The sequence below is a fragment of the Canis lupus genome, chromosome 19 (genome assembly GCF_011100685.1).
Source record: "Canis lupus familiaris isolate Mischka breed German Shepherd chromosome 19, alternate assembly UU_Cfam_GSD_1.0, whole genome shotgun sequence".
NCBI classification, from domain to species: domain Eukaryota; kingdom Metazoa; phylum Chordata; class Mammalia; order Carnivora; family Canidae; genus Canis; species Canis lupus.
The window spans coordinates 908,269-936,036 of record NC_049240.1 but is presented as its reverse complement, the minus strand read 5'-3'; the positions used below and the strand labels follow the sequence as shown (position 1 = coordinate 936,036).

The 27,768-nt window shown below is 36.6% G+C and overlaps 1 protein-coding gene and 1 long non-coding RNA gene across 7 annotated transcripts in view; one reads left to right on the top strand and one right to left on the bottom strand.

Moving 5' to 3' along the window:
* USP38 (ubiquitin specific peptidase 38) overlaps positions 1-16,734 on the top strand; it is a 38,066-nt gene extending 21,332 nt beyond the window's left edge. Inside the window, exons 9-13 of one of the 6 annotated variants that reach the window (XM_038564550.1) lie at positions 750-2,097; positions 6,994-9,165; positions 10,424-12,824; positions 15,604-15,699; positions 15,851-16,734. In XM_038564550.1, the coding sequence (XP_038420478.1) occupies positions 750-2,097; positions 6,994-7,155 (1,510 nt within the window). In that variant the 3' untranslated portion in view covers positions 7,156-9,165; positions 10,424-12,824; positions 15,604-15,699; positions 15,851-16,734. Of the gene's footprint in view, positions 1-749; positions 2,098-6,993; positions 12,825-15,603; positions 15,700-15,850 lie in introns of all 6 variants that reach the window. The other 5 variants (XM_038564549.1, XM_038564553.1, XM_038564552.1 and 2 more) reach the window with 5 other exon arrangements.
* Positions 1-27,728, bottom strand: part of LOC119864424 — a 27,891-nt gene extending 163 nt beyond the window's left edge. The window contains exons 1-3 of the long non-coding RNA XR_005373856.1: positions 27,605-27,728; positions 16,021-16,128; positions 1-1,102 (exon numbers count right to left, since the gene is read on the bottom strand). The exon at positions 1-1,102 is cut by the window's left edge and continues 163 nt beyond it. This is a non-coding gene — a long non-coding RNA (uncharacterized LOC119864424). The remainder of the gene's footprint in view (positions 1,103-16,020; positions 16,129-27,604) is intronic.
* Positions 27,729-27,768: the final 40 nt, after the last annotated feature.

The window sequence follows — 27,768 nt, the reverse complement described above, 5'->3', positions numbered from 1 at the left end:
TTCATAATGAATATTATGAACATTAACATGTAATTGGTTTATTTTTGTTTTTAGATGTATTATTTTATTACTATTATTCTCAATTTTTGAATATAGTAAATATTGATGGATATAGCCACATGAATGAAAGCTGTTGGGTTCCTCAATTTTCTTCAGTTACTTTAAGAGCATAAGGGTATCCTGAGACCAAAAAATTTAATAGTTGCTCCTTTAGACCACTTTGTAACCAGATGAGTTTAGTATATTTTATTGTCTCTTTGCCACTTACTTAATAAAACCTTTATCTTCTTCTCTAGATCTTTGCCTCCCTGCTGTTACATGAATGACTAGTAAGGTTACTTGAACTTAACATAAGCAATCTTCCTTTGATTCAGCTAAGGACATGTTGGGTGACTTCTTTGTACCAGGCTTGTCTGAGATGTGAGGCAAAGATAATATAACATAATTAATGAGCATATATCACTATCATGTAATAAGTGCTATAAAATAGTATGGAGAAAGTATGAGGCTATATAGTAGTGATAGCCCCTAACTTCTAGTCCTCATTCTTACATTATTCCATATTCCTCTTGATTAAAAGAGGAGAAACTTGATTTTTTAAATTAAGCATTCTATTTGATAAAAGTAATTTGGCTATTCATATAAGCCACCAATATTTTTATTTTTATGTATAAACCACCAGTATTTTTAAATAGCAATGACATTGAAATGTAAATGAAACAGCTGTATAATGATATACTCTCCTGCAGGCTACATGAAGAAGAAAAGATCTTGAAAGTTCAGTCCTCACACAAGCCTTCTGAAAGTCTGGGGTGCAATGAAACTTCTTTACAGGAAGTAGCCAGTAAGGCAGCTGTGCTAACAGAGAACCCTTGCACAAGTGATGGTGAGAAGACTTTAATAGAAACAATGTTTGGAGGAAAACTACGAACTCACATATGTTGTTTGAACTGCAGGAGTACCTCACAAAAAGTAGAAGCCTTTACAGATCTTTCACTGGCCTTTTGTCCTTCCTCTTCTGTTGAAAACTTGTCTTTTCAAGATCCAGCATCATCGCCCAATACACAAGACGGTGGTCTAACGCAAGCCAATGCACCTGGTCCTGCAGAAGAACCAGCAACAGCTGCCTTTATTTGTGACTCAGCTATGAATGAGAGAATGTCAGGCAGTCCTCCTGATGAATTTTGCTGTACTGAAAACACTTGTGTCCCCAATGAATCTAGCAAGATTCTTGTTAATAAAGATGTACCTCAGAAGCCAGGAGGTGGAAGCACACCTTCAGTAACTGACTTACTAAATTATTTTTTGGCTCCAGAGATTCTTACTGGCGACAACCAGTATTATTGTGAAAACTGTGCCTCTTTGCAGAATGCCGAGAAAACTATGCATATCACAGAGGAGCCTGAGTACCTTATTCTTACTCTCCTGAGATTTTCATATGATCAGAAGTATCATGTGAGAAGAAAAATTTTAGACAATGTGTCACTGCCACTGGTTTTGGAGTTGCCAGTTAAAAGAACTACTTCTTTCTCTTCTTTGTCAGAAAGTTGGTCTATAGATGTTGACTTCACTGATATTAGTGAGAACCTAGCTAAAAAATTAAAGCCTTCTGGAACTGAAGAAGCTTGCTGCTCCAGATTGGTGCCGTATCTATTAAATTCCGTTGTCGTTCACTCTGGTGTATCATCTGAAAGTGGGCATTACTATTCTTATGCCAGAAACATCACAGGTACAGAGTCTTCATACCAGATGTGCCATCAGTCTGAAACTCTGGCATTAGCGTCCTCCCAGAGTCATTTACTAGGGAGAAATAGTCCCAATGCAGTGATTGAACAGGATTTAGAAACTAAGGAAATGTCAAAAGAATGGTTTTTATTTAATGACAGCAGAGTGACATTTACTTCATTTCAGTCAGTCCAGAAAATTACGAGTAGGTTTCCAAAGGACACCGCTTATGTGCTTTTGTATAAAAAACAGAATAGCACTAATGGTTTAAGTGGTAAGAGTTCAACCAGTGGACTCTGGGTAAATGGAGACCCACCGCTACAGAAAGAACTTATGGATGCTATAACAAAAGACAATAAACTGTATTTACAGGTAAGTTGGAAATAGAGGTTTCTTCGTTTGCGGAAAATATTTAAACAATTGACAGTGGTCAAGTGAGTGCCCCAATTTTGAAATCCAACCTCTACATTTTCAAAGAATTTACAGAGTAGCAATTCTGAAATTGGAGTCTGGGTTTATGTAAAAAGGGTTCAGCCTATATAAATTGTCTTACTTTCTAATGTTAGGAATTAATTATGAAAAGTTGCAGTTAGATGCAATAGAAAATATCTCACTTGTTCTTAATTACAAAAGATGTAAAAAAACAAAACAAAACAAAAAACAAAAATACAAAAGATGTGATTATAAAATCATTCCATACAGAAATATAGGAAACTTAATAACGAAGTATCTTCCCTCTCCTCTTTAGTCCCACCTATCAGGAGAAACAACTGCTGAATTTAGTGTTTATTCCTTTTAGACTATTTCATAAATATTTTAAGGGCATTTATTAACATTCAAGTGGATAAGATAAAGGGCATTGAAAGGTACAATATGTAAAAAAAAGGATATTTGTATCCTGTAAGGACCCATGCAATAAAATCAAGGTAATAATAGAAAAATTAGTAAATAAAAGCCATGGAACAAAGTTTTCATATGAGCTGCATTTACTTACAAAAATACTTATTGCAGGGAGTTAGTGATTTTATTACTTAAAAGTTAATAAAGATCTTGCTGCAAGTATTTTTCTCTGAGATCTGCCATCTTGCCAACAGCATAACAACAAACACTAAATTGTAATGAAATTGTAGGTGTTATTAATTGGGTGGTCCAAGTGATTTTATGAGTTTACATAAGTAAGTCCTAAAAGTTTTGTGTTTGAAAATCACAAAGCTGGAAGAGAGAGTAAAAGAAAAAAAAAATGGGTCACTATAGTACTGATTTTTTAGAAGGAAGTCTTCTCAAAAGTTTTCAAATTTACTGTATTAAAAATATTCAGATAATGATACATGACAGCTTGGTAAAAGCGTATGGCAATATTCTAGAGTAACACAAAAATAATATATTTTACAGAAAAAAATTAAAGACAATATTTATTAAACATGATTTACCAGCAAAGATCCTTACATCCAGTCAGAAGGCTTATGATCAAGGCAATAGGATGTATTCAACTGTATCCTTCTTGCTAGTTACTAAATAAGCACTAGATATTAGTCAGGGTCCTTGAAGATGAGAGGAGGAATATGGGCAGGAGGTTGAAACAGAAACTTTCTGTGATATAGATAGAAAATAAGGTCCAGGACAACTTGACTTGCAGAAATAGGCAGATTATTTATGTATCGATGATTGGGCTAAATAGTCTATTTATCAGAGGAGAGATGTGAATTTTAAAATGATGAGGAACTACTTACTCTATTTGTGATTGGATTGCCAAAAGCTCTTATAACCATAACTACTTTATTACAGCCTACCTCTAAATGATTTTCTTTTTCTTACTATTTACTCCATTACAAGATAAACAATATCTGAGTGTGATGAGCCATTCTTTTCATTATTGTTTTAAGGCCCCCTGTCACTATAATGGAAACCATTATGTACTTTGTTAATTCAGTTTTTCAGTATTTATAGTTCTAAATTCCGTCTGAAGTCTCAGATTGGCAAGTTGTTTAATGTAAAAAATACATTGCCAAATTTAAATTAAGATATTTATGTTCCTGTATTAAGATGGGGTAGTAAAGCTTATTACCAAAGTGCCTTTTTAAAGCAAATTATTATAAATATTCCGTTCTTACTAAAAAACTTAAATGTATTTATACATTAAATTATTTTTTAAATACAATAATGTAATCGATTTATGTTGAGGTTTGAATTGTGATGGTTCTCACATGATCTGAGTTGTACTGGTATTTTAAGTTCGTGTTAAGGGACTATTGAATACATGGAACACATATGTGTGTTTTTGTTCTTTTTTTGTTTTTACATTTTTGAGATATTAGTTCAAAATTGTGTTCATTCCATAGTAACAATGCTTTAAAACAGATTGCTATGTCAAGAATACACCTTTAATTTTAAAATACAGCTTTATATTTATCTGTAAAACAACTGCAAAAATTTAATCAAATCTTAATAAAAGTAAGGGTGTGGAGTGAACATTTTGAGTTCCTTTGCTCCTGAGGAGTACTGTAAATGGATTTACCATCATAGTTCATATCAGGGTAGCTACTTTCTTTTTTAATTCTTAGAAGTTCACCTTGTATAATTTTAACAAGCTGCTTCTGGGATTCCACTTTTAAATTTTACTAAAATCACATCTCGATTGACATGTGTTGGAAAGAAACTATTGTTCTTCTTAGTGTTGGTGAGATTGGTGGTTTTGAAAAGTGGACAAAAAATCCTATGTGACCAAACCATTTTCTGCTGTGTATCATAGCCTGACATATAGGATAGCAGAGCAGATGTGGATCTCCAAGTAAATTTTGGGAAGGGATTTTTTTTCTTCATTTATTTCTTTCACTTCAGTCCAACTTGCATAAGAATAAGAAGAATCTCTATTATCTTAGTGTCTGGACTCCAAAAATTATGCTTTTAGTTAGGATCCAGTGAGAGAAAGGTGATACAAATAGATCACACATCAACTACAAACAGGGCTTTTGTCCTTTCTTGTTCAGTTTCTTTTCTTTGTTTCTGTGGAGGAGGTGGTACTTTGATGTCTTAATAGTTTTCTTTATTGTTCATACAGAAGAGTACACATGATATATGTGTTGTTTAAAGAAAAATAAAAGATGGGTTAATTTAATGTTAACGTATATCCTTGAATAAGAGATGTAATCTAAAAATTCTCAAGTTATTTGTTGCAAAGCAACAGCAACCAGGCCTATAAGTCCACTACTGAAAAATTTTTAATATTTGATATTAAATGGGCATGTAAATTATATACACGATGAGAATCATAATTTTGACATTATACACAATGCTCTCATCTATATTAAAGAAGTCAAGCAAAAAGCAGTCTTCCCTGCTTCAGTCCATTAAGCTTATCTTCTGAAAATAGGATATCAGACATTTCTGTCTGTCACCATATATTTATTTAAGTAGATGAAAAGCAAAGAAAGATTATTCCTTTCCTGGGAAGCCCTCTCTTAAAGTACAATACAGTTTTCACGAGTCTCAGAAGCAGTGGAGTTAATTTTGTATTGTGTGTCCTTTAACACTCCTTCTCAGGGGAATTACTTTATAACAAAATTTGCCATATCTCTTGGGAGCAGAACTTCTTGAACTCTCTACCTTGCATACTCAGTTTTATTTATTTCATTAGAGAATATGATTTAAAACAAAAAAAAAAAAAAAAGAGAATATGATTTATACCTGAAATGAGATCTTAGGTACAGAGTCATATTTTCATTGCTTGTTTGGATAGTTTAATAGATCAAAGAACTAGAGCAATGAGAATTTTGTTTCTTATTTTAGTGTCTATTTCTTACATTCATACCTATAGTTTTTATCTTCTATCTGTAAAACTAAAAATTTTATTTTCTATTTTAATTCTTAATTTTACAGATTAAAAAATAGATTGTGTCTTTAAAGAAACTATACAAAAGAACCTGCACAATAAATTTTTAAAAATTTTTTGAGAAATATCTTGCAAATTAAGTTTTAAAAGCTTCTCTAAGCCCTGCCCGAGACTGGTTAATTAGGCCATTCTGTTACAAGGATTTCTTATCTAAGGTCACATTCAGCTATAAAAATAAGTGATTCTTTATCATTTTTTTGTATGGGCATTGCACAGCTGTCACTGTATGTTACTGAGAAATAAGTGAGAAAAATAGATGTCCAAGCAGGCCTGCTTTTTTACTCCATAGTAAAAATTGAGCATCTTGTGAAGAGAAGAGAATAGTTAGCTAAAAATATTTAGTTAGAAATTATAAAATAACACTACCTTGTCAGGTGGAACAAAGTAACTGAACTTTTAGTTGAACCTTTGAAATAGTATAGTTTTTATGATTACTGTTAAGGGTATTTTTTAAGTTCTTCAGGATGATGATGCCTAACAAGTTAAAAGTAGCTTTTAGACCTAATTGACACTGACTTCATTCGAAAGTTATAGAGCCTTTCCCAGAAAAATGGGCATATGCTAGAGTATTTTGTATTTTCTTCCAACGCGATTGTACCAGTTTTAGAATGCCAATTTGACACCTTGCCAAATGAATTCACCATTATTTATTTACAGTTGCTCCTCCTGAAGCTAAATAGCTGATAGTGTTCTAATATAAGATTATTAATATTTATTGAGCACCTAATATGTGTCTGGCACATAGACAAATATGACTGGTTCCTGATACAAAAGTTCTGATAATCTGGTGGGGAAAAGTTACAAGTAATACTGTAAGGAGATAGGCTCCATTTTCTTTAGCAATGTTATTGAAATCTTACTTGTATTTACTGAGAAGCTTCTAAGGAAAGGGTAGGCAACATTCAGCCTTCTTTCATTATTGATACCTTGTACTATATCACCCACTTACACAATATTCCCACCTAATAGAGTAGATAATCCATCGTCATAGCCTTTAAATTCTGCATTCTGTGTATTAGAAAGGAAATCTATTCCTGTGTGTGTCTATGAGTATTCACAATAATATTTCTGTAGAGGAATTTTAGGATGTGGAGCTTCAGGGTTCTCATCTGCAAACTGAGTGTTGAAACAGAACGGCCTGTAAGATCTGTTATTCAGTGTAGTTGCACCAGGATTTTGCACTCTATCTTACCTGTTCCATCTGTGATTATGCACTTTAGTAAGATTGGTAAGGATTAGTATAGTCAGTATTTTTTAGATTACTGAGATTTGAGGGATGCTTATTAAGGGTTAAATCAGTTTTAAAATATTTATATAGATGATATACTCATCCATTGTATTTAGGGTTTTAATTGTATAAAAATTCTTTTTAATTATAGGAACAAGAGTTGAATGCTCGAGCCCGGGCCCTTCAAGCTGCATCTGCCTCCTGTTCATTTCGGCCCAACGGATTTGATGACAATGACCCACCAGGAAGCTGTGGACCAACTGGTGGAGGGGGTGGAGGAGGATTTAATACAGTTGGCAGACTCGTATTTTGATCCTGAGAAAATCCAAAATGCACTGGTCACAAAACATCTAATACTATGACTGTTAAAATGTCAGACTGTAGCAAATATCATACCTATCTTTAATTTTTCTTTTCATTAGGCCCTTTATACTTTAAGAAAAGACATTCAGTGCTTGTTTTTATTTTCCTGACAATACGTGTATTAACAAATGCATCATGGGAAAAAAAACTACCTCTTAAAATTCCACTTGCTCTTATGGTTTGAGATGCTTGACCAAAAATTTTCAGAGGAAAATATGTACCCGGTCCCTAATTAAGCTGCATTAAATTTAGCAGAGACATTTAAATGGTCTCATTCTCAGTTTTATTAAACAAAAAATATACTTAGCATCTTTTATAAAAGAATTGATGCTAGAAATTATGGAAATATTGCTTAAGAAGAAAAAAAATCCTTTATTTCTTGCATAGTAGCCCATTATTAAATTCAAATCTTTTAAAATGCTAAAGAGAATACAGTCTCTAATGAAGGCAATAACAGAATTTATCAAGCTATAGTACTTTTCAGGTTTTTGTTTAGTGCTGTCTTCAGCATCAGTGTATCTGCGTTTCAAGTACAAATGTTTTAAAAAAGGATTATTTATACATATATGCTGAACTGATTTTAAGAAAGGTGCATGATCCTGTAGGAACAACGTTTTTACCTAAAAATTGCTAACTTTGTAGTATTTCTAATTGTTTAAGGATTTTCAAATTCTATTTCAGGGAGTATATCTTCTGTGTGTTTTGAAGGAGGTGTGTTCTATATGTGCCTTGCAGTACTGTAATTCAAAAATAGGAACCTTTGGCTGCGGAAAAGTTTTTTAAAAATGAAATGTTAGGAAGTAATTTTTGTGCTAACATTAAAATTATAACTTTTTGAAAGATACTAGATTTTCCTGAAGTAAAATCCGATGGTTCTAAATCAATAAGTGCGATAGATTATTTTTAAATCATAGAAGAATTCAGAGGAAATGAACCTAGGCAAGTAAAAGATCTTTTTTGTTTGTTACTTAATCCTCAGATTATTAAACGTCAATTACATATTTTTTAGATTGTACATTTGGGTTTTTTTTTTTTTTCATTTGAATCTTGTGCTCTGCACAGTTGTTTCTGTTTCATAGTTTCAGATAAAATGGTGAAATGTCAGGCCCTGCCATCCCACATTTTCTTTTACCAGGGAGTGGGAAACAAATCAGTCCTCCTGGATGTTGATTGTACACTTTCAGGAGTTACCCCAGTTGTCCCTTTTCCTAGAGGTTTTAACTTATCTCTGGTTGTACATTGTTCTGAAATCGATCTCCTGTTTATTTTGAAAACATTTTAAGGAAAGAGTGTTCTTTGGTGATTTGGAGTTTATCTTTTTCCCAAGCTCTTAATGGTGTTGGTTAAAAGCAGAACTCCTCATGTGCATTCCAAATGTCCCACTCCTAACCTGTTTCCAGTCGCTGGGAAGATTAGGAAAACTGACTGGATTAAAGCTAAAAATTCTTTGCAGAATTGATTGAAATTTGTCTTTTCTATAAATGAATGAAACAGATTTTTATCACTGTCCTTCCTGTGGGCTTCCTCTTGTCTTAATAGTGAATTCCTAAGCTACCCTATTTGTTCAGTTATCCACTGGCTAGTAATTTATTATAGGATTATATCAGTGTTAGCATTTATTGAAATTGGTAAAGTCACTTAATACTTGATACATTAATATTGGGCTCAGCTGCTTTGGGGAACTTTCTTTTTTAAAAAAAAAAAAAAAAAAGATTTTATTATTTATTCATGATAGAGAGAGAGAATGAGAGAGGCAGAGACACAGGAGGAGGGAGAAGCAGGCTCCGTGCAGGGAGCCCGACGTGGGATTTTATCCCGGGTCTCCAGGATCACGCCCTGGGCCTAAGGCAGCGCCAAACCACTGAGCCACCGGGGCTGCCCTGGGGAACTTTCTTAAAGACAGACCTACACACCGTTTTATCAATGAATATCATATCATTGAAGGACTTTATGCGTCAAGGTAATACATACTGAATTTTCAAAATGATAAAAATGAAATTCTAGCTATAGAATAATACTGGGACTATTCAGATGATAATTTTATACCAGTACCAAAGACATGAAATTAAAGGCATCCTTTTAAGATTAAAACTATAATAACATTAATCATTTGCTGAATTTAGAGTATATCTACAGAATACTTGAAATTGAAACTGGAATAGCCAGAGGCTCCATTCCCCATACTCCTAACCCTTGTGCTTTCCTCTGCCTCTTGCACATTCTGTAAGGTCTGAGTCTGCTAGAGTACTATTTGCTGCTTCTCTTTAGTTCATTCCAAAGTAATCATTTCAAATGAAGCTGCTCAGTCAGAGATGCTCAAAAGAGCACGTTAGGCCTCACCACTAACGAAGATGAAAAACTGGAAATCTAGGTCTGTTCTTTTCAAAGACCTGTATTGACACATTGTGAAAAATAGAATTTTTCTTTTTTATGCAAATAAATAATATATATAATATGGTCAGTTATGCAAGCCCTTGTAATCCATTTCACTAAGCAGGTGCCTGTGCACCTCTGACTCATGACATTTGCGTAGCTCAACTTGGAGAACAGAATCTAATTCGTTCTTTGCTCAAGCTTCTTCCTACCACCTCTCTTCCAGCTGAATAATCGGAAACAGCAACATTGGTCTTGAGATCCCTGATTTTTGTCTCCCTACCTTTTGTCTCCCTACCACAAGAAACCTTTGGGTAGAAATCAAGATTTCCTCATGATAGCTAGAGGTATTGGGGGGAGGAGTCCTTGTAACAGATTCAAAAAAGCCTATTGTTAACTCACATCTAGAAAGAACAAAACATATTTCAAAACTAAGTTAAAGCTGAAATCTGTAATGTTCCTTCTCAATTAGTTCTCTTTATGATAATGTTATTTACAAAGTCGCTGTCTTTTCATATGCTGCCTCTTTAAAGACTTTGCTAACCTCTCATAAGAAGGAGTTGATTGCTTCTTGTGTGTGCAGCACAGTTGAAGGAAAAAAATTGGTATAGTCTGTCCAGTACACAGATACTGATGGAAATCACCATTTTGATGTTGTGTACTTCATTGCAGTTCTTAGTTCTCAGTATATCTTTTTCCTGTGATTGTACACTTCACATACTCTATTCAAAGGGAGCTTTTTAAGTGACTATTTCAGAGGAAATAATACTGTACATTTACATATGGTATCTTTCTCATATGAATACTATACTTTCTCTGTCCTTTTGTCCTCTGCTTTTTTCTAGTGAATGTAGATTTCTAGAAGTATTGCTGAAATAAAGGACAAGTTATTCAGTTATTCACATTTTATAAAAACTTACCAGGAAGTGTTAACGGACTTCTATTAATGCAGTAACATCATCCGGGAGAGTAAGGCTGAACCTTGGGTAATGTAATCTGAGACCTTATAGTGCAGCAGTTAGCAAATTTAAATTAAAAATCCTCTCAATAAGGCTAAAAAAAATCTAAGCTGCTCCATATGTACATTCTTAAGCATTTACCAATCTGTCATGTACCATCATACTGTTAGTCTTACTTTGTTTTACTAAGTTAATTTTCTTACAGAGTTCTTTTTAGGAGTGAGTGAATCTCAAAATGAATAGGGGATTTAAAAAAACAAAGATTTAAAGTAAATAGTACTTAAAAAAAACTATCTTGTAAAGAAATTGCAGTTTCTCCTTATAAGAAATTGCTATAGAAATAATTTCAAAAGAAATAAAGATTTTTATAAAAGCAACAACCTGACTTTTACAGATTCAGAGAGATTTGTTATGTAAAAACCTGTAGCCCCAATGTTATATAACTAGCGTGGATTTGACATTAAAAATAGAATCTAAGAAGTCAGCCAAGTGTGTTGCCAGCATTCATCAGTGTCAGTTATGGCCTGCAGTTGTTTTTCTCTTAATAGATCTCATGTTTTCATATTTTGCTTTGTGTGCTAGACGCACACATACGCACGCACTTTAATTTCAGAGGGATGAAAAAGTCTTCACTAACTAGATCAACAGTTTTCAACTTTGCAGTCATGTTAAAATCACTCAGAGAGTTTATAAAAATAACAGTATATCCAGGCTTCACCCCAAACCAATTAAGTTATGTGGGGACTGGGCATCAATATTTTTTTTTAAGTTCCTCATGTAATTTTGATGTGCAACATTGGTTGAGAATTTCTGGGCTAGAAAAGGACGTTTTTCTAGGGGTTTCATCCAAGAGCACTAACATATTGACTGTCTACCATGTGCTGGAGACTGGTTGATTTTTATAGATCTTTTTCCTCATACCTTTGCTCTCACCCCATTACAGATCAATAAATAAAGTCATATTAAGAAACTTACTCAAAATCATGCAACTAAAAAATTAAAAATTGAGATTTTTTAAAAATCTGAATTGAGATTTTAATCCAAGTCTTAAGAACTCCAAAGTCAGTACTCTAACAGAGACGTAGTAACAGGTGGGAGAAAAATGTGACCTAAAGACTTATGCAAATTATGTATTAATAAAGGCTTGCAATAAATTTTATGAAATAAAATCTCTATAATATTTCACTTCTCTTTGCCCTTCAGATATGATTCCAAAAAATAAAGTGAGATCTGTTTTATTAAAACTTTTGTAGATAATGATCTAAATGGTTGAGGAACATGGTTCTTAGCAAACTCATTTCCTAGACCCGTTTAATTCTTTCTTGCCTAATTTCTTCCATTTTTTCCCTTTCTGTCCTTCCTCAGTCATACTAGATCTTACTTACATTGTGTACTCTAGGCTTTTGTATATGCAGGTCTTAGTAGAACATACCATTCCCCTTACTCCTCCTTCCCCTCCCTGTTTTCTGTTGACTAATTTCTGCTCACCTTTCACTGTACTCTAGTCTCCTCATACTACACTCCCAAACTGGTTAGTGTCTTATTTTATCCTGAATTGTCTTACTACTTCTACCTGAAAAAGCCATGGCTTTAGTAGTGGAGCGAAATTAGCCCTAGAGTAAAGGCTGATCATTTACAAAGATTGAAAGCAAGCCTTGATCAAACTCCTCTGTAAGTAATTGTAGTACAAACTCCCAATATTTTTTATTTATTTTTTTAATTTTTTTTAACTCCAATATTTTTTAAAAGAGCACAACAAACCTAGCATTTAAGAAAGTAAAATTCCAGCATCTGTTAAAAATAGCAGGCATTCAGAGGAGGAAAATATATCCAGGGGAAAAACAATACAAATAGATTCAGAAATTATGAAAGGGAATTGACAAACTAGGAGCTTAAAAGAATGTAAAGAAAAACATAAGCACAATTAAGAAAGAAGTGGAAAATTCAAAAAGCTCCATCCTAGCAGAATAATATGAAGTCACACGATGACATCATAATCAAATTACTTTAAAATAATAACAAAGAAATTCTTAAAAGCAGCCAAAGAAAAAGAACACATATAGGTCAGCAAACTGTATACAACCCTCCAGCCAAATCGATCTGGCCGCCAAGTTTTTCATAGTTTTATAGAAACACTGCCCCGTCTGTTTGTTCACCTGTTGTCTGCGGCTGTTTTCACACTACAAAGGCAGAGTTGAGTAGTTGTGACAGCAACCATAGGGCCCGCAAAGCCAAAAGTATTTACAAGAACGCTTTATAAAAAACAGTGACCCCAGAAAAAAACAAGGTAAAGTCTTATAAGAATATATGCAAGCCAGAAGGCAATGGAATGACTTAGATCTAAAAAGTGCAGAAGTAGGGAGGGTGGGGGGGGGGAAATGCAGAAGGAAAAAAAATTGTGAACCTGTGAGTATCCACTGTATCAGTAAAAATGTCATTCGAAAAGATGTTCATAGACAAAAGCAAGAATTTTTCCTTGAATATTTGTACTATGTAATATGTTAAAGAATTCTTCAGGCTGAGGGAAAAATGGTACCAGATGGAAACTTGGATCTACATAAACGAATGAAAAGTACTGGGAACAGATTTGGCACCATTGACTCAATTTACAGAATATACAGGAGAGGAGGGACAGCTTTGGAAAACCTCAAGACTCACACTGTGCCCGTGAGCAGCAGTTTGGGTCTCCTGCTGCATCCACCTCTGGCACACGCCTGAGGCAAGAGACTCACGTGTACACCTGGCCTAAAGCAGGGTTTGGCAAACTACCCTGTGAGAGCCAGCCACTTAATTACACAGAAAATCCAAAATACGAATATTACATAACATACATAAGCTTTTAGAATTTAGAAGTAAGTTTAGCAAGTTCCCTGAATATAAAACAATATATAAAATTCAAGTGTATGTCTATACGTCAGGAGCAAGTATTAGAAGATACAGTTTAATAATGATATATACAGTAATATAAAAAAAATCCATTTTTTAGAAACCAAACAATAGATATATAAGACCTCTGTAAAGATTACAAAACATTTAGGAAATTAGAGATGACCCAAATAAATCATGTCTGAGAAAGCTCAATATAGCTCATTTGTCTCAACTGATGGATAGAATCAATGCAGTCCCAATCTTGGGATTCTTTTTTTTTTTTTTAATTGAGAAGCTGACTCAAAAATAAAAATCGAAAACTTACAAAAAAACAGCCAAGATTCTTGAAAATGAACAAGTTAGGATAACTTTATAAGACAAGACTTATTATAAAGCTAAAATAAATATAGAGTGGGCTAATTATTCAGAAGAAAGAATGCAGACGTAGACCTGAAATTATATGCACATATGATTTATGACAAAAGTAAGATGACCTAAACTAAAAAGACTAATACAGATTATAATATGTTCAAAACTTAGGAATATGGAAAGATTTCTTAAATAGAATTCAGAAAGCCTTTGTCATGAAAAAAAAAATTATAAAATGGATAAAATAAAATGAAAAACTTATGTTCATCGAAAACAGCGTTAAGAATGAAAAAAGGAAAAAAAAAAGAATGAAAAAAGAAGGGCCCCTGGGTGGCTCAGTGGTTGAACATCTCCCTTTGACTCAGGGTATGACCCCCCGGTCCTGGGATCGAGTCCCACATTGGGCTCCCTGCATGGAGCCTGCTTCTCCCTCTGCCTGTGTCTCTGCCTCTCTCTCTGTGTGTGTCTCTCATGAGTAAATAAATAAAATGTCTAAAAAAAGAAGAAGCAGCAGCTACTGCAAGAGCCCTAGTGATGAATGATGGGTTCAAACTAAGAGAGTTGCAGAAAATTGGAGAGGATGAAAATGAATTATTTACATATATCTAAACTGAGTATTTTAAAATTTAAATTAAAATGTCAGTTTCTCAGGTGCATTAACCACATTTTAAGTGGTCAATGGTCCCATGTGGCCATAATGGACATGATTTAGTGGTGGTAAAACTACATTTTGTAATTGTATGCCTTGTTTCCAACCTGGATACCCATTATCTGGATAACCTTTTAAAAAATTAAATACCTATCTATTCTCTAATTATGAAATAAATGAAAATACTTAAGAAAATGACTCCGGGTACCCATCTTCCTGGAAATTTCAGACTGATTTCTACTTAGAAAATGAACCCTATGTGACCCCTAAGAGAGGAACTTAACGGCAATATTAATGACTTCCCAATTATTAAGGCTACAGAGCAATAGACTTATTTTAATGCTGCTTCTGTTGACCACTTAGTGACTGCTCTGCACATGACTATGAGAAAGAAAATAGCTTGTAATGCTCGCTTGCCTCTTAGAACATCTCTTTTCAAGTGCATTTTTATTTCTTAGGCTTGGGGTTATACTCTGTCCACTTGCTAGCCCTGATCCTAGTTTCTTTAAGTGGACAATAGCAGGGGTGAATATTTTTCATGATATCTGCTTTATGGTTTGTGCTCCTAACAATATCAAAATCACAACATTCCAGTAGAGAGCACTACTGCCATCTAATTTCTCTGGGGTGATCTATATATACTTCGGCCAAGTCCAAGGCACGTGTTTATAAATACTACTCATGCTGTATTTTTAACAGCCTATATTTCCAGAGAACTTCATCATTTTCAGGTGTGAAAGACAGGCTTGACCTTCATTTTGTTCCATCTGGAGCAGTTTGTTTTCACTGTCCAGAGTTAATGAGCAAAATATTGAAATCGAGGTTCAAAACATGGAAAAGTAATTTGCGATGGTAACTGATAGTCACCTCCGTATGTCTCTGCTGAATAGTTTCTTGCCTTGAATAATGTCCACCCTCTTGGTTTTCAGTAATAGCAGAAGCAACAGCATAATCAAATTAGCCAATGATCAGAGACAAGTTTATTACCCTCCTCACCCATAGCTAAGACGAGCACAAAACTATTAGTAAAATAATAATGGTAACAATGCAAAACTTTCCTCACAGTCTCCACTGGCCTTCCTTATATCCTGACAAAATAATAATAAAGAAATCATTCCTAGCTAAACTAAGAATCTTGCTTTGGGAAGTGCTTGCTTAGAATATTCTATTTTGTCTTCAGCAAGGACACTGGCTGCCAAAACAAACAGGTCAGCAATTGTCTGAAACTGTTCTGAATACTCACTGTCCCTTGTTGGAACATCATGGTTGGACACATGTGAGTATATAAAGTATGTAAGAGCTAAGTTTGTATTAAATACTAGAGACAAAATAATAGATTGGCTGCCAGCTGGCAGATAAATCATCTTCCCAGATCAATTACTGACTCGGAATAAGTGCCTTAAACAATCCGTATCTCCATTTTCTAGGCAACCCGGCGTCAGTTAACAACACCTACTACATTGGAGACTTGTTTTGAAGAAAGAACAAGAGAGTTAATAGTGTCTTTTAATAAAGAGAATCATCATTTAAAAAAAAAAATCACAATTGGTGAGACTTCAGAGATCACCCTAGAGGCTCACAGTAGCCAGTGGCTTACCTTAGTCTCCACAGAATTTGAACAGGGCGGCCCGCAAGGACTTAGATGACCAGCCTGAGTGTACTTGAGCATTGCTCTGGCCTTCGTGTCCTGTCTCCTCCCACTCATCTGAAAGAGGGATTTTAATTAGAAAACAAAGTCCCCCGGAAAAAAATAGGCAACAGAAAAATGGAAATCCTACAGATCTGAATCATCTATAGATGCAATAATCAGGCACTTGGAAGAGTGAGTTGGTTTTCTTCATCACTAGGAACATCTGGAACAAACAGAGGAGTGTTTCATGGTTGTCAAATAGCTTTAAACATCAATCATTAATGTATGGAGTTATTTGTAAACATTTTTCTCTGATTTTTAAGAGAGGAGTTCGCTTTTAATATTCAGACTTCAAGTAAATTGGTGAATGTGAACTTTTTTTTTTTTTTTACCATTACAGGTTTTTTAAAAAATATATTTAACACAATCCCCATCAAAGCAATGAGTACAGGAAGAAGGACTGTTTGTTTATTTGAAAATATGATTGTAAGTAGATTGAATTCCCTCTGAAGGACACCTACTTCATCTTTGCATCCCAGCGTTCACCACAGTACCTGACATTTAGCGGGTGGTTCAAAACCAAAGAGAAATATGATTGTGAGGCAAATATTTCTTCAAAATTGTTTTTTCTGAGCTGGCTGTGTAAATGATAGTCCAGAAATAAAAAGTGCTAAAAAAAAATCACAGATTGGAAAAAGTTAAAAACTCAATAATTATATTTAATTTTCTACCATTTATGATATTTAATTATATTTTCTGCAAATGTATTTATAATGTCTCTGGAGAAACACACAATAAACTGTTAGTATTAATGCTTCCAGGGAGAGAATGGGGGGACTACAGGTAGAAGGGAGACTTGTTTTAACAGTATATTTTTTTTTACTTTTTGAATTTTTATCATGTGTATGTAATTCCATCTTTTCAACTGGTTCTTTAAAAATCACCATTTACCCGAGTAGACCAAAGCCTAAATAAATTCTGATCATTGGCACAAAATGTTTTTAATTGGTAGTGCCTCTCCATTCTATGGCTTTTTGGTTAGACCTTTTTTAAAGATTTATGTTTAGGGAGGCCGTAAGTGTGTTTACTATAGAGATGATTCTATTCTATTAGCCTTATGCTATCGGAAAAAATAATACGGTAGTGACTATAATAGTCTAAGCATGAATTAGCAAAAGGGTAGAATCAGGCTGGTGGTAGCAGAAAAAAGAAAGATGAATGAGGGAAGCAAATTTTGAGGCCACTTTAAAATCAGCAGGGCCCATGAGCCTCTGAATTCTGATTTCCCAAAGCCTTCATCATTCTTTCATGCTCTGAAAAAGTACATAATCTCTGAGGAGTTTGGATCTCACAAGATGGAACCCAAATCTAACTAAAGACCTCAGTTGTGTGAAGAAAACTACTCATAAAACTTGCAAATGTACCATTCAATGAGAATTCTCTCTCCTGCTGGCCTATATATAACTTATTTTTTAGACTGGAAAATTTCAAAGATATAAAAAGATAAGACGTATAAAGAGCCTCCATGTACTTATCACCACTTCCCCTCTCCCGGGACTATTTCGAAGCAGTCCCAGACTTCATTTTGTCTTTAAATGTTTCTATTTATTTCACTAAGTCCTAATAATTCTTTTTAAAATAATTTTTTAAAGATTTTTATTTATTTATTCATGAGATATACAGAGAGAGAGGGAGAATCAAGTTCCCTGCGGGGAGCCTGATGCAGAACTCGATCCCCAGACCCAGGACCACGTCCTGAGCTGAAGGCAGATGCTCAACCGCTGAGCCACCTAAACTCAAATTTAACCAAAAAAGCTTCCATATCTAAAAAATTAACAATTGTTTCTTAACATCATGAAATTTCCAATCAATATCATTTGTCCTATTGTCTTAAAATTTTTTTAGACGTTACTTAGAAATGTTTTGTCTTGGAATGTTTGTTTTTGTTTGAATCAAGATCCACATATGATTCACCTATTACAGTGGATTTAGATATGCCTCTCAGACTTCTTAAGTCAATAGGTTTCCCTCTGCATCTCTCTTCCTTTTATTTTTCCTTGCAAATTTTTTGTTGATGTCATCATTGTTGGCTAAACCAGTTTCCCTGTTTTATAGTTTCCCGTAGAAAATCTCCCTCTGGGATTACTCAAATTACTGCAATAAGGAGTCCTTAGAATAGTTACTTACTATATGGTTATGCCTCTAACTTGATTCAGAGTTAGATTCATTTGTCTTTTTCTTAATTTCTATTTTTGGGAATTGATTTTTAATTTATTTTCTTATTTTATAATAATGTAAAATATGCATGATTCCAAAATCAAAACCATAAAACAAGGTATATTCAAATATCAACTTCTACCCCTTTCCCCATTCAACTCCCTCCCCCATTAGTAACCTATTTTGTTTAATTTTATAGCTTATCCTGCTGGTTTTTTTTAAAGCAAATATATATTAGATGAAGATGGATAGGTAGAGATAGATAGATGATAGATAGATGATAGATAGAAGCACACTTAGATAAATGGTAGCTCACTATCCATGATTTTATCCACCTTACTTTTTAAAAAGCATGTCCTGGAGATCACTCTGTAATACTACAGAGAGATAGTGTTCCCTCCCTTTTGGAACTAGAATCATCCCATCATGTGACTAGACAACGGTTCATTAGACTAGTCCGCATTGATGGGTATTGGGTTATTTGCCTACTGGTCTTTTTGAAGTGTTGACCCCTTGCACTCCTAAGGACCACAGAGGGCTCAGGGCCCCACCACTTCACACAAAGATCCAGACGGCAGTTCTTTGGACTCCCATCATTCCTTCTTAGATGCTCTCCATTTCTCAGCCTTCTCCTTCTTCTGTTTAGGGGAGGCTTTAACATCCTCTTTTTTTCTCCTACTCTTAACCTATTCTCCTGCATCATCTTCACCTCCACTTGGTGGGTGGGAGGTGGGGGGGGGGCACAAATGTACTTGGCAATATTCTCCAAAACCTCATCTTTTCTTCTCCTTTCTCTCTTGGTGGAAGGTTGAAGGAGGTCTTTATTTTCCTTCAGAAACCTTGTTATTTTGACAAAATAAGTGGGTTGTGGGCAGCAGCATCAGAAAGAAAATCTCCTCAAAAAATGAAACTCTCATGTCCAGCACTTCCTGGTTTCTGCGAACAGAAATCATTAAGCGTTCTCATGTCAAATGTTTCTAGCCACAGCTGCTCAACACACTCTGCAGTGCGATCCTCTCCTGATGCTGGGCAGGGACGGGGACCCACAGCTCCCAGTCAGCCACGCACTCCCGGGGTGAACAACCCAGACACTTACAACCACTCTGTACACGTGCAACCCATTCTGTTTTTCACCCCAGTACAGTATTCAGCAAATTACATGAGATCTTCAGCACTATTATAAAACAGTCTGTGTTTTAGAGGATTTTGCTCAACTGTGGGCTAATATAAGTGTTCCGAGCATGTTTAAGGTAGGTTAGACTAAGCTATAATGTTTGGTAGTTTGGGTGTATTAAATGCATTTTTTCATTTATCAGGTTCTCAACTTGTGATGGTTTCATCAGGACATAACCACATCCTGAGTCAAGGAAGATCTGTATTGATGGGGGTGGCCCACCTCAGTCTGTTCAAAGGGCCTGGGGGGGTCCTCCCTTGATCTTCACTCTTGTTAGAATTTATACACGTGCAAGAAAAGAAAGCAAGGCTGCTGAGAATCCAAAAAACAGGACTGAGTGGCTGAGATAGCACCTCAGGCCCATGTCTCAGTGAACAAAATAAAAGTAAGTCTGCAGAAGAAGACTGAGGTGTGGCTTCTACCATAGAGGTGATGTGGATTGGAGATAAACATTTAAGAGGATGACTTACAGTCTTGACCTGGCATTTATTCCTCTCCTCCTACTTTAATCTTTCATCATCTTCTCCTCTCAGTTGGCTCAACTAAATCCAGGGGGATTAAGAAGGGGCAAAATAAGAACAAAAATAGGCCACGGTGAAGGTGAGGCACAGACCAAACCCTCACTCACCTCTTTCCCTCTATTGCTAGTCTTCCCAAGTTATTTTTATATTATTATGAGTCACTCTTTATAGATAAAGAGTACAAAGGGGTATAGAGTGAAAAGTAAAATTCTCCTGCCCCACCCTACACCCTACACAGGTTCAACTCACTAGAAACAATTATTAAGGGAAAAACTCCCTGATTTTTCCTTCCATGTGGGGATGTGTCAGTCCTGGCCTCTCTCCATTCCACCAGGGAATTTGTTTTTTAAATGGCTTAATCGAAGTGGTAAATCTGAGAAAGAGAAACCTGGGGCTGGAGCCTCAAGGGGAAGCTGTGCTCTGCTGCTCGCCCGGATGTGGGCTCCGCCTGCTATGTGGGAAGAACTACCCTGATCCAGCACTTTTATCACTGCAGGGATCAAGTTCCTCCTCCTGACATGCATTAAGCAAGCCTTTTAGCTCTCATAGCCACCATGTACTCCATCTTGGCCTTTCTGAATAATAAAGTAACATTGGAATCTCCCATTGACCCTACCCCTAACCTTATTCCCCAGTTTGTTCAGAAACTGGTTGTGAAAGAGGAATTCCATTGATTAGTTCTCTTCAGAGGCTCCAACGCCACTTACTTATGACTCTACTATTCATAACTTTGAAACTTTAAAGAACTGTAGCTTCTATTTCTCTATTCACCTGATTCGGATAGCGTTTCTCAATCCCCCAATTTATAAAATGAGAAATTAGTTCCCCACGTTTTTGCTCCAACTCTCCAGCTCTACATTTAATGTTTATGCTATTGAAGTTTATAGTATTTTTATTTTATGTGTATTTACATACATGTACATACATGCAATTATAATTCAACATTCTAAACATTAAAGTCAAATTTAAGAAAACTAAAAAGCAATTATGAATATTTAAAATATAATTAAGGAAATGCAAAAAATAATAAATTAATTAATTAATTAATTAAATATAATTAAGGAAATGCTATTCTCAGCAGAACAAATGAAAAGTGAAACAGAAGCTTATGTCAATAAACATGTGCTCCTTGAAGGAACTTTTCCAAAGTTGCAATCAAATGAATATTCTTTTCTTATATTCCATCAATCAGTCATTATAATGCCACATTTTTTTGTTTGCTTCATATTTAGACAATGAGTTTTCTAGAGATGATTGTTTTCTCCCATTGTATTAGTCAGCTGAGGCTTCCATAACAAAACACCACAGGCTGGGTGACTTAAACAGCAGATATTTATTATCTCATAGTTCTGGATAATGCAGGGTTGGTTTCTGATAAGATCTCTCTTTCTGGCTTGTAGATGGCCACTTTCTCACTGTGTACTCACATGACCCTATCACTGGAGAGCTTTCTCTTCTTATGAAGACACCGTCCTATAGGATTCGAGCCCCACCTTTATGACTTCATTTAACCTTCATTGCCTCCCTAAATGTCCATTTCCAAACATAATTACATTGAGGATTAGAGTTTCAATGAATGAATTTTGGAAGGATACAATCCAGTCTGTAACAGCCATGTTTGTTCAAAGTCTACGCACTAAATACTAGATACACACTACACACTAAATAACTAGAATAGGTATTCCCCTATACCCCGTAAATAGAGAAAAGTATCACTTACAAAATGTCTTGAAGCTAATCTGAGGATGCCCTAAAACTAAACCAGGGGTTTGTCTGCTCTGGAAAATATGTATGAAGTCGTAAAATTCCCAAGCCAAATTACTCTTGTCCTTGGAGAAACCCAAAATCTTATTTAAATCCTAGAGCTCCCCATTAAATGATCTAGAACCAGACAGTTGTTCTTGAAGACACTGAGGACTATGCCCTGTGCCCCAATCTCCTTTCTCCACCTCCCTCACATCCTAGTAAAGTTATTTAATGACACTATACCTACATCCAGGAATGAAGAGGCAATGTCTCAGGTAATCACTCTTCATAAAATCAGAGTGAAAGTCATCTTAGATATCAGTTTGTCCAAGTCTCCATTTCATAGTTGAGAAAACTGGAACCCTCAAAATTTGGATGATGTGTTACGCCCGAATTACAGAGCAAGGCGTATTAGAACCCAAGACTTCCAACAATTTGTTCTGTTTCTTGTCCATGTTTCAATTCCTCTCAATGAGCAGAACTCTGGAATTCGGGGAAGCTGCCTGATTGTTATGGATAAACATACACTCAGCCGGGAGTAAGACCTGGAACTTGTATCTCTGTTCCAAAGTCTGCGGTCTAATTACTGTCAAGAGCTACACTGACAGATGTCGCGGTGGTCAACCAGGACAAGCCACTGAAAGTATGCAACAAGCCTACACTGACTCGTCACAATAGTATAATAAAGAGGCAAAATAATAAAAAGCGTTAGCTCCCTCAGTGTTCTGTTTTCCCCTCAAAGGTTAGCTCTAGGTGAGAGTCATATGTATCCATACAGATGAGGGATTGTCCCATACCAGGAAGCTCTGGATGAGGAGGAGGACAAGGAGTGGAAAAGTACCGAACACTGACCCAGAGTATAGAGAAGGGTCTTGAAGTCCCCTTGAGAAGGAAGCCTCTGAATGGGGGCATTTGGACTAGGAATGTAGATGCGTGTAACAGCACAGATGGCCTGTGGGGGAACCGAGGGTCTGAAACACCCTCCAGGCTGCACCAATGGTGGCAAGGGAGCCTTCCTCTAAGAGGCCTACAGATAAGGCCTCGCTAACTGCCTGTGATTGTGCTTGAAAGAGCCCAATCGGAATGTTGGTCCAGAGCCAGACTCCTCAATTACATGTGCTCGCAGTACCTTTTCATGTCCCTAGACATGCTGCTTAATGTGTATTTTAATTATCACAGTTAAACTAAAGTCAGAATAAAGCTAATTACCACCAAATTTTCTCCAGGGTGAAGATACCAAAGATGATATAATTGGACATTATTATGTATTATTATCAGTGCTTTTCTGTGTTCAAATACAGAGCTGGGCACATTGAAAAATCTTAACAAACACATGCATATATTTCTTTTCTTGTTTAGGTTACTCCAAAGATACAAATGTAAGCAATACTACATTATATTTTCATTTCCTACACTATATGGCCTTTAAATTTACTTTAATCTTATTATTCCATTCGTTGTCTACGGCCTTAATTTTTTTTTTTTTTTTTAGATTTTGTTTATTTATTTGCAGGAGAAAGAGAGAGAGTGGGCACAAGCAGAGGGAGAGGCAGAGAGAGAGGGAGAAGCAGGCTCCCCATTGAGCAGGGAGCCCAACATGGGGCTCGATCCCAGGACCCTGGCATCATGACCTGAGCCAAAGGCAGGCAGATGCTTAACTGACTGAGCCACCTGGCGCCCCTCGTGTTTTAATTATAATCTCCTCATATCTTTCTTAGTAGAAATGAAGAAGATATTAAAGATATGCTGATTGGTTATAAAAAATTGTAGATGCTGCCTAAGGAAATTTCATCCTAAAAAAAGATATCCTATGTAGTATATAGGAACCTCTCTTCCCTCTTCTTGCCTCTGGCTTGGAACACTTTTCTTCCTGAGTGTTAAAAAACTTTATTATTATTTTATTTATATGACATACCATGAAAGTAATTTCTCTGTTGGTGTACTGTCCTACAAAGTGGTTTTTTTTTTTTTAATTTTTATTTATTTATGATAGTCACAGAGAGAGAGAGAGAGAGGCAGAGACACAGGCAGAGGGAGAAGCAGGCTCCATGCACCGGGAGCCTGATGTGGGATTTGATCCCGGGTCTGCAGGATCACGCCCTGGGCCAAAGGCAGGCGCCAAACCGCTGTGCCACCCAGGGATCCCCTACAAAGTGTTTTTGAGGGTTTTTTTGTTTCTTTGTTTTTGGCTTGGGTTCTTTCGTTGGTTTACGACAATTCATAAGCATTATTCCAAGTAGGCCTCTAGTATTTCCTTTCTTTGTAGTTTTTTTTTTAAGGATTTATATATTTATTTGAGACAGAGAGCAGGAGGGAGAGGCAGAGAGCTTGAGTCTCAAGCAGATGCCCCCGCCGAGCACAGAGCTCTACGCTGGTTAGACCTCACAAGACTGAGACCATGACCTGAGCTGAAATCAAGAGTCGTACGCTTAACAGATGCAGCCACCCAGGCGCCCCATCCTTGCACTTTTTTTGGTAACTGATTTAGAAGTCCTCCCCACTATCTTGCTCTTTTTCTCTCTGCCTATTCCCTTCACAGTTTTTTGGTCTTTCCCTACCTAGCTCAGCAGTCTGTTTCTATATGCAGCCAGGCAACACGATACACACACCGTAAAATACAGTTGTCCTGACTTGCTGTTTTCTCCCTGTCTGGACAGAGAATAAAAATCTGGAAATGCATGTTTCCCATCTTCTGAAAAAAAAAATCCACGCAGTCTTAATTGGCCTAAATTTTTAAAATCCAAGTTCAGCTGGCCTACATTATGACTTTAATCACAGGTTCTTTTGAATAGAGCCAAATCCCAGCTGCTCAAACCAAACAGCTTTTAGGCTGGAAATAAGCAATGCTATTGCCTTGATCCCCTTGGCTCCTCTGGCCCAGACCAGCAGATCTCCCCTTGCCCGCTGCCAGCAGGGCCCTTCTCAGCCCTGGTCAAGGCATCAACTGAAGACTGAATAAGGAAATAAAGGCAAAGGCATTATCTCTGGGACTCTTTACCACCCAGAAACACTAACAGCCCCTGGTTTCCTTCTGGCCACTCTTGGAGACCAGGGGTACAGTGACTGCTTCAGCCTTCTTTATTCATGAGCAGAAGTAAAATTAACCTAAATGATGTTGGGTGAATTCTCCCCCTCGTGTATTAAATTTACTAGGAAGGACCACATATATACATGAAATCAATACTTTTCCATCACTTACCCACAATTAAATTACTTAATATTTCAGAATTGTCATGTATTAGGATTAGCTATAATCCTTTCCAAAGAAAATCTACCAAACATAGTCCTAAGTAATGAGTCAGTCTCGTTACAGAAATCACTCGAGGTGGCATATGAGCAAAGATAATGAGGACATTTTCATGGAAATATGCCAAAAACAAGATATAGAATAAGAAACCACTCCAGACTGTTTTAAGTCTAAATATAAACAATAACCACAATATTATAAACCATAGACAAGAAAAAACTTGAATGAGTGCCATTGCATATTATCCATCTCAGTAGAACAACTTGCTAAGACTTGGGGAGAAACTATGCCTGACTCTTCTACTAATAACGAAGAAGAAGTTTGGGTCTTCACACAGGAAAAAAATCTGTCCCTATATGTATGTGACATTGAGTAGCAAGGAAGATAGAAAGTGTCATCCCAAGAAGATGGGGTTCATAGGGCTTTGGCCTCTATGCTTCTCCTTTACATGAAGAATCTGTTTCCCATTTGGATCAGCAATCAGGACTGGTTATCCCACCAAGAATAATTGCCTTAGTCACAATGAGGTACTTAACAGAGAAACAAAGGAAACAGCATCCAATCTTAGGTTTCAAAATCAAATCAAAGCAGTGAGAAGATTAAGGCCAGGATTTCTGCCTGTTTTGTTCCCTGATACACCCCCAAGTACTCAGTGATTCCTGACATCCAGCAGGTGATCAATAAATATCTGAGTGAATGATGCACGCAAGAATGAGTAAGCAGTGATACAACATGATCATTATTGTATCACACTGAAGGATAAACTATTTCTTGGGGTGTATGACCATCAGACATTCGGCAAAATGTTTTGGAAGTATAGTAGCCTCCTTTATTTACTATTCAACTACCAAATATTAAATCTGAAATGAATTTAAAGCAAGAACCTACGCATAGTTAGGTTTCGTTCAACAAATAAGTATGGGGGTCCTACTGTGTACAGACCATGGGGGTCCTATTGTGTGCAGACCATTGTACTATATAAAAGTGAGAGCTCTCACATGAAAAGCAAATCGCAATACAAGCAAGCAACAGAACAGGAGTAGAACACACGAAAGAGGATGAGCAGAAGGGGCAGCATCAGGAAAACCATGGTTCTTGTTTTGATTCTCTGAGCCTTAGGTGTAGTAACTAAAATCCCATATCAAAAATCCACACTTTCACCCTTAATGTCACTTGATTCTATAGATTGTATTAGTCAGAATTTGGTCAAGAAAACAGAAACCACTCTTGGTGTTTCAAGCAGTAAGGAATTTAGTAGAGAACATCAGCGCTCTTAACACAAAACCGCTGGAAGGGTGAGGAGAATAAAGGTCAGGGGAGCTACCCACAGCTTCAGAAATCAGGAAGTTCAGGGTTCAGAAGAAACCTCTGCCAATGACCTCAGCTTTCCACAGCATCAGAGTGAGTGATTTCCAGTAGAATACTTGGAAACGTCTGGCAAGTTGTCATGTCTGCCCATTGCTAGTTTACATGCTTGTCCACAGCAGCTGAGTCGATATCTCCTACTTCTCTTTTTTCGTTCAGCTGTGTTCTAAATCTCAAGGAGTGCTTCCCATTTCTGGAACCTATACTAGAAGCCTGATGGCAAAAAGTAGTTTCCAGGGCTCCAAACCCTACTCTATTCCCCTACCCATACTCGGGGGAGGGGAATAGAGGGAAGTTGGAATGTTGCTTAGATCCCAACAGAAAATCCAGCACAAAGATTTAAGGTAAGACTATATCCAAATGTAAATCGTTTTCATTCATCACGTGGATTCAGTCATCTTCCTTTTGTAGATCTGTTGTTGTTTTTGTTGCCTTTCTGAAAATCTCAAGTTCAGGAACCCTCTAAGTACCATCCCAGAAAGCTTCGTGGGCTGGGTAAGCCCAACTGACTACTTGGTCTGTTATTCCAGAAGGGACAAAAACCTGGTACGCAGCTTGCCTGTGAGCTGCTTAGAAAATGCTGTTTAAATAAAGCTTTATTTCCACCAGGTAAGGCACTGGGAAGGCATAACAAGATGGGAAGGAAATGAGTTCCCAGAAGGATTTGCAGAAGAGGACTGAAAATTGAAAATTGAAAATTTAGTAGCAGTTCTCCAAGCAGACAAAGCAGGGGATGATGAAAGCAACAGAAACAGCATGTGATGAGCCTCTACTAGAACTTTTTTTTTTTTTTTAAGATTTATTTACTTATTTGAGAAAAAGGGTGCAGGGTGGAGTCAGAGAGGCAGAGGGAAAGAGAATCCTCAGGCAGACCTCCCACCGAGCCCAGAGCCCAACTCTGGGCTGGATCTCACAACCCTGAGATCATGACCTGAGCCTAAACTAAAACTCAGATGCTTAACAGACTGAACCACCTAGGTGCTCCACCTCTACTAGAATTTATCAGAAGGGAGGAGCTGCGTCTCCTCTGACCACCTTACAGTTTTCTTATATCTACTCAAGAAACTGTCATTACAAACTCTTTTCAAATTAGTGCGATCAACTGAGAAGAAAAAAAAAAAAGCACATTCTAGAAGTAGGGTTGAGGAGAAGATGAAGAATGGAATGATACCGTCTTATTTCTCTCACTTAAAACAACACGGGATAGTGTCCAGCAGCCCCCCCGGCGTGAGCTCCCACGGAAGGCCTGCACTCGGGGAAGAAGGAGCAGAGCTCACCTACCTCCCCGGCCTCAGCCCGGCTCCCAGGAGGGATCTGCAGGCCACCCAGGCTGCGGGCAACACTGTGCTGGGGAGGGAATGCCTCCCGCCTCCGGAATGGGGCCGTGACCTCCTGGACAACTCCCTGCCCTCCCTCTTCTGGCTGATTGCCGTGGGTTAGGGAAC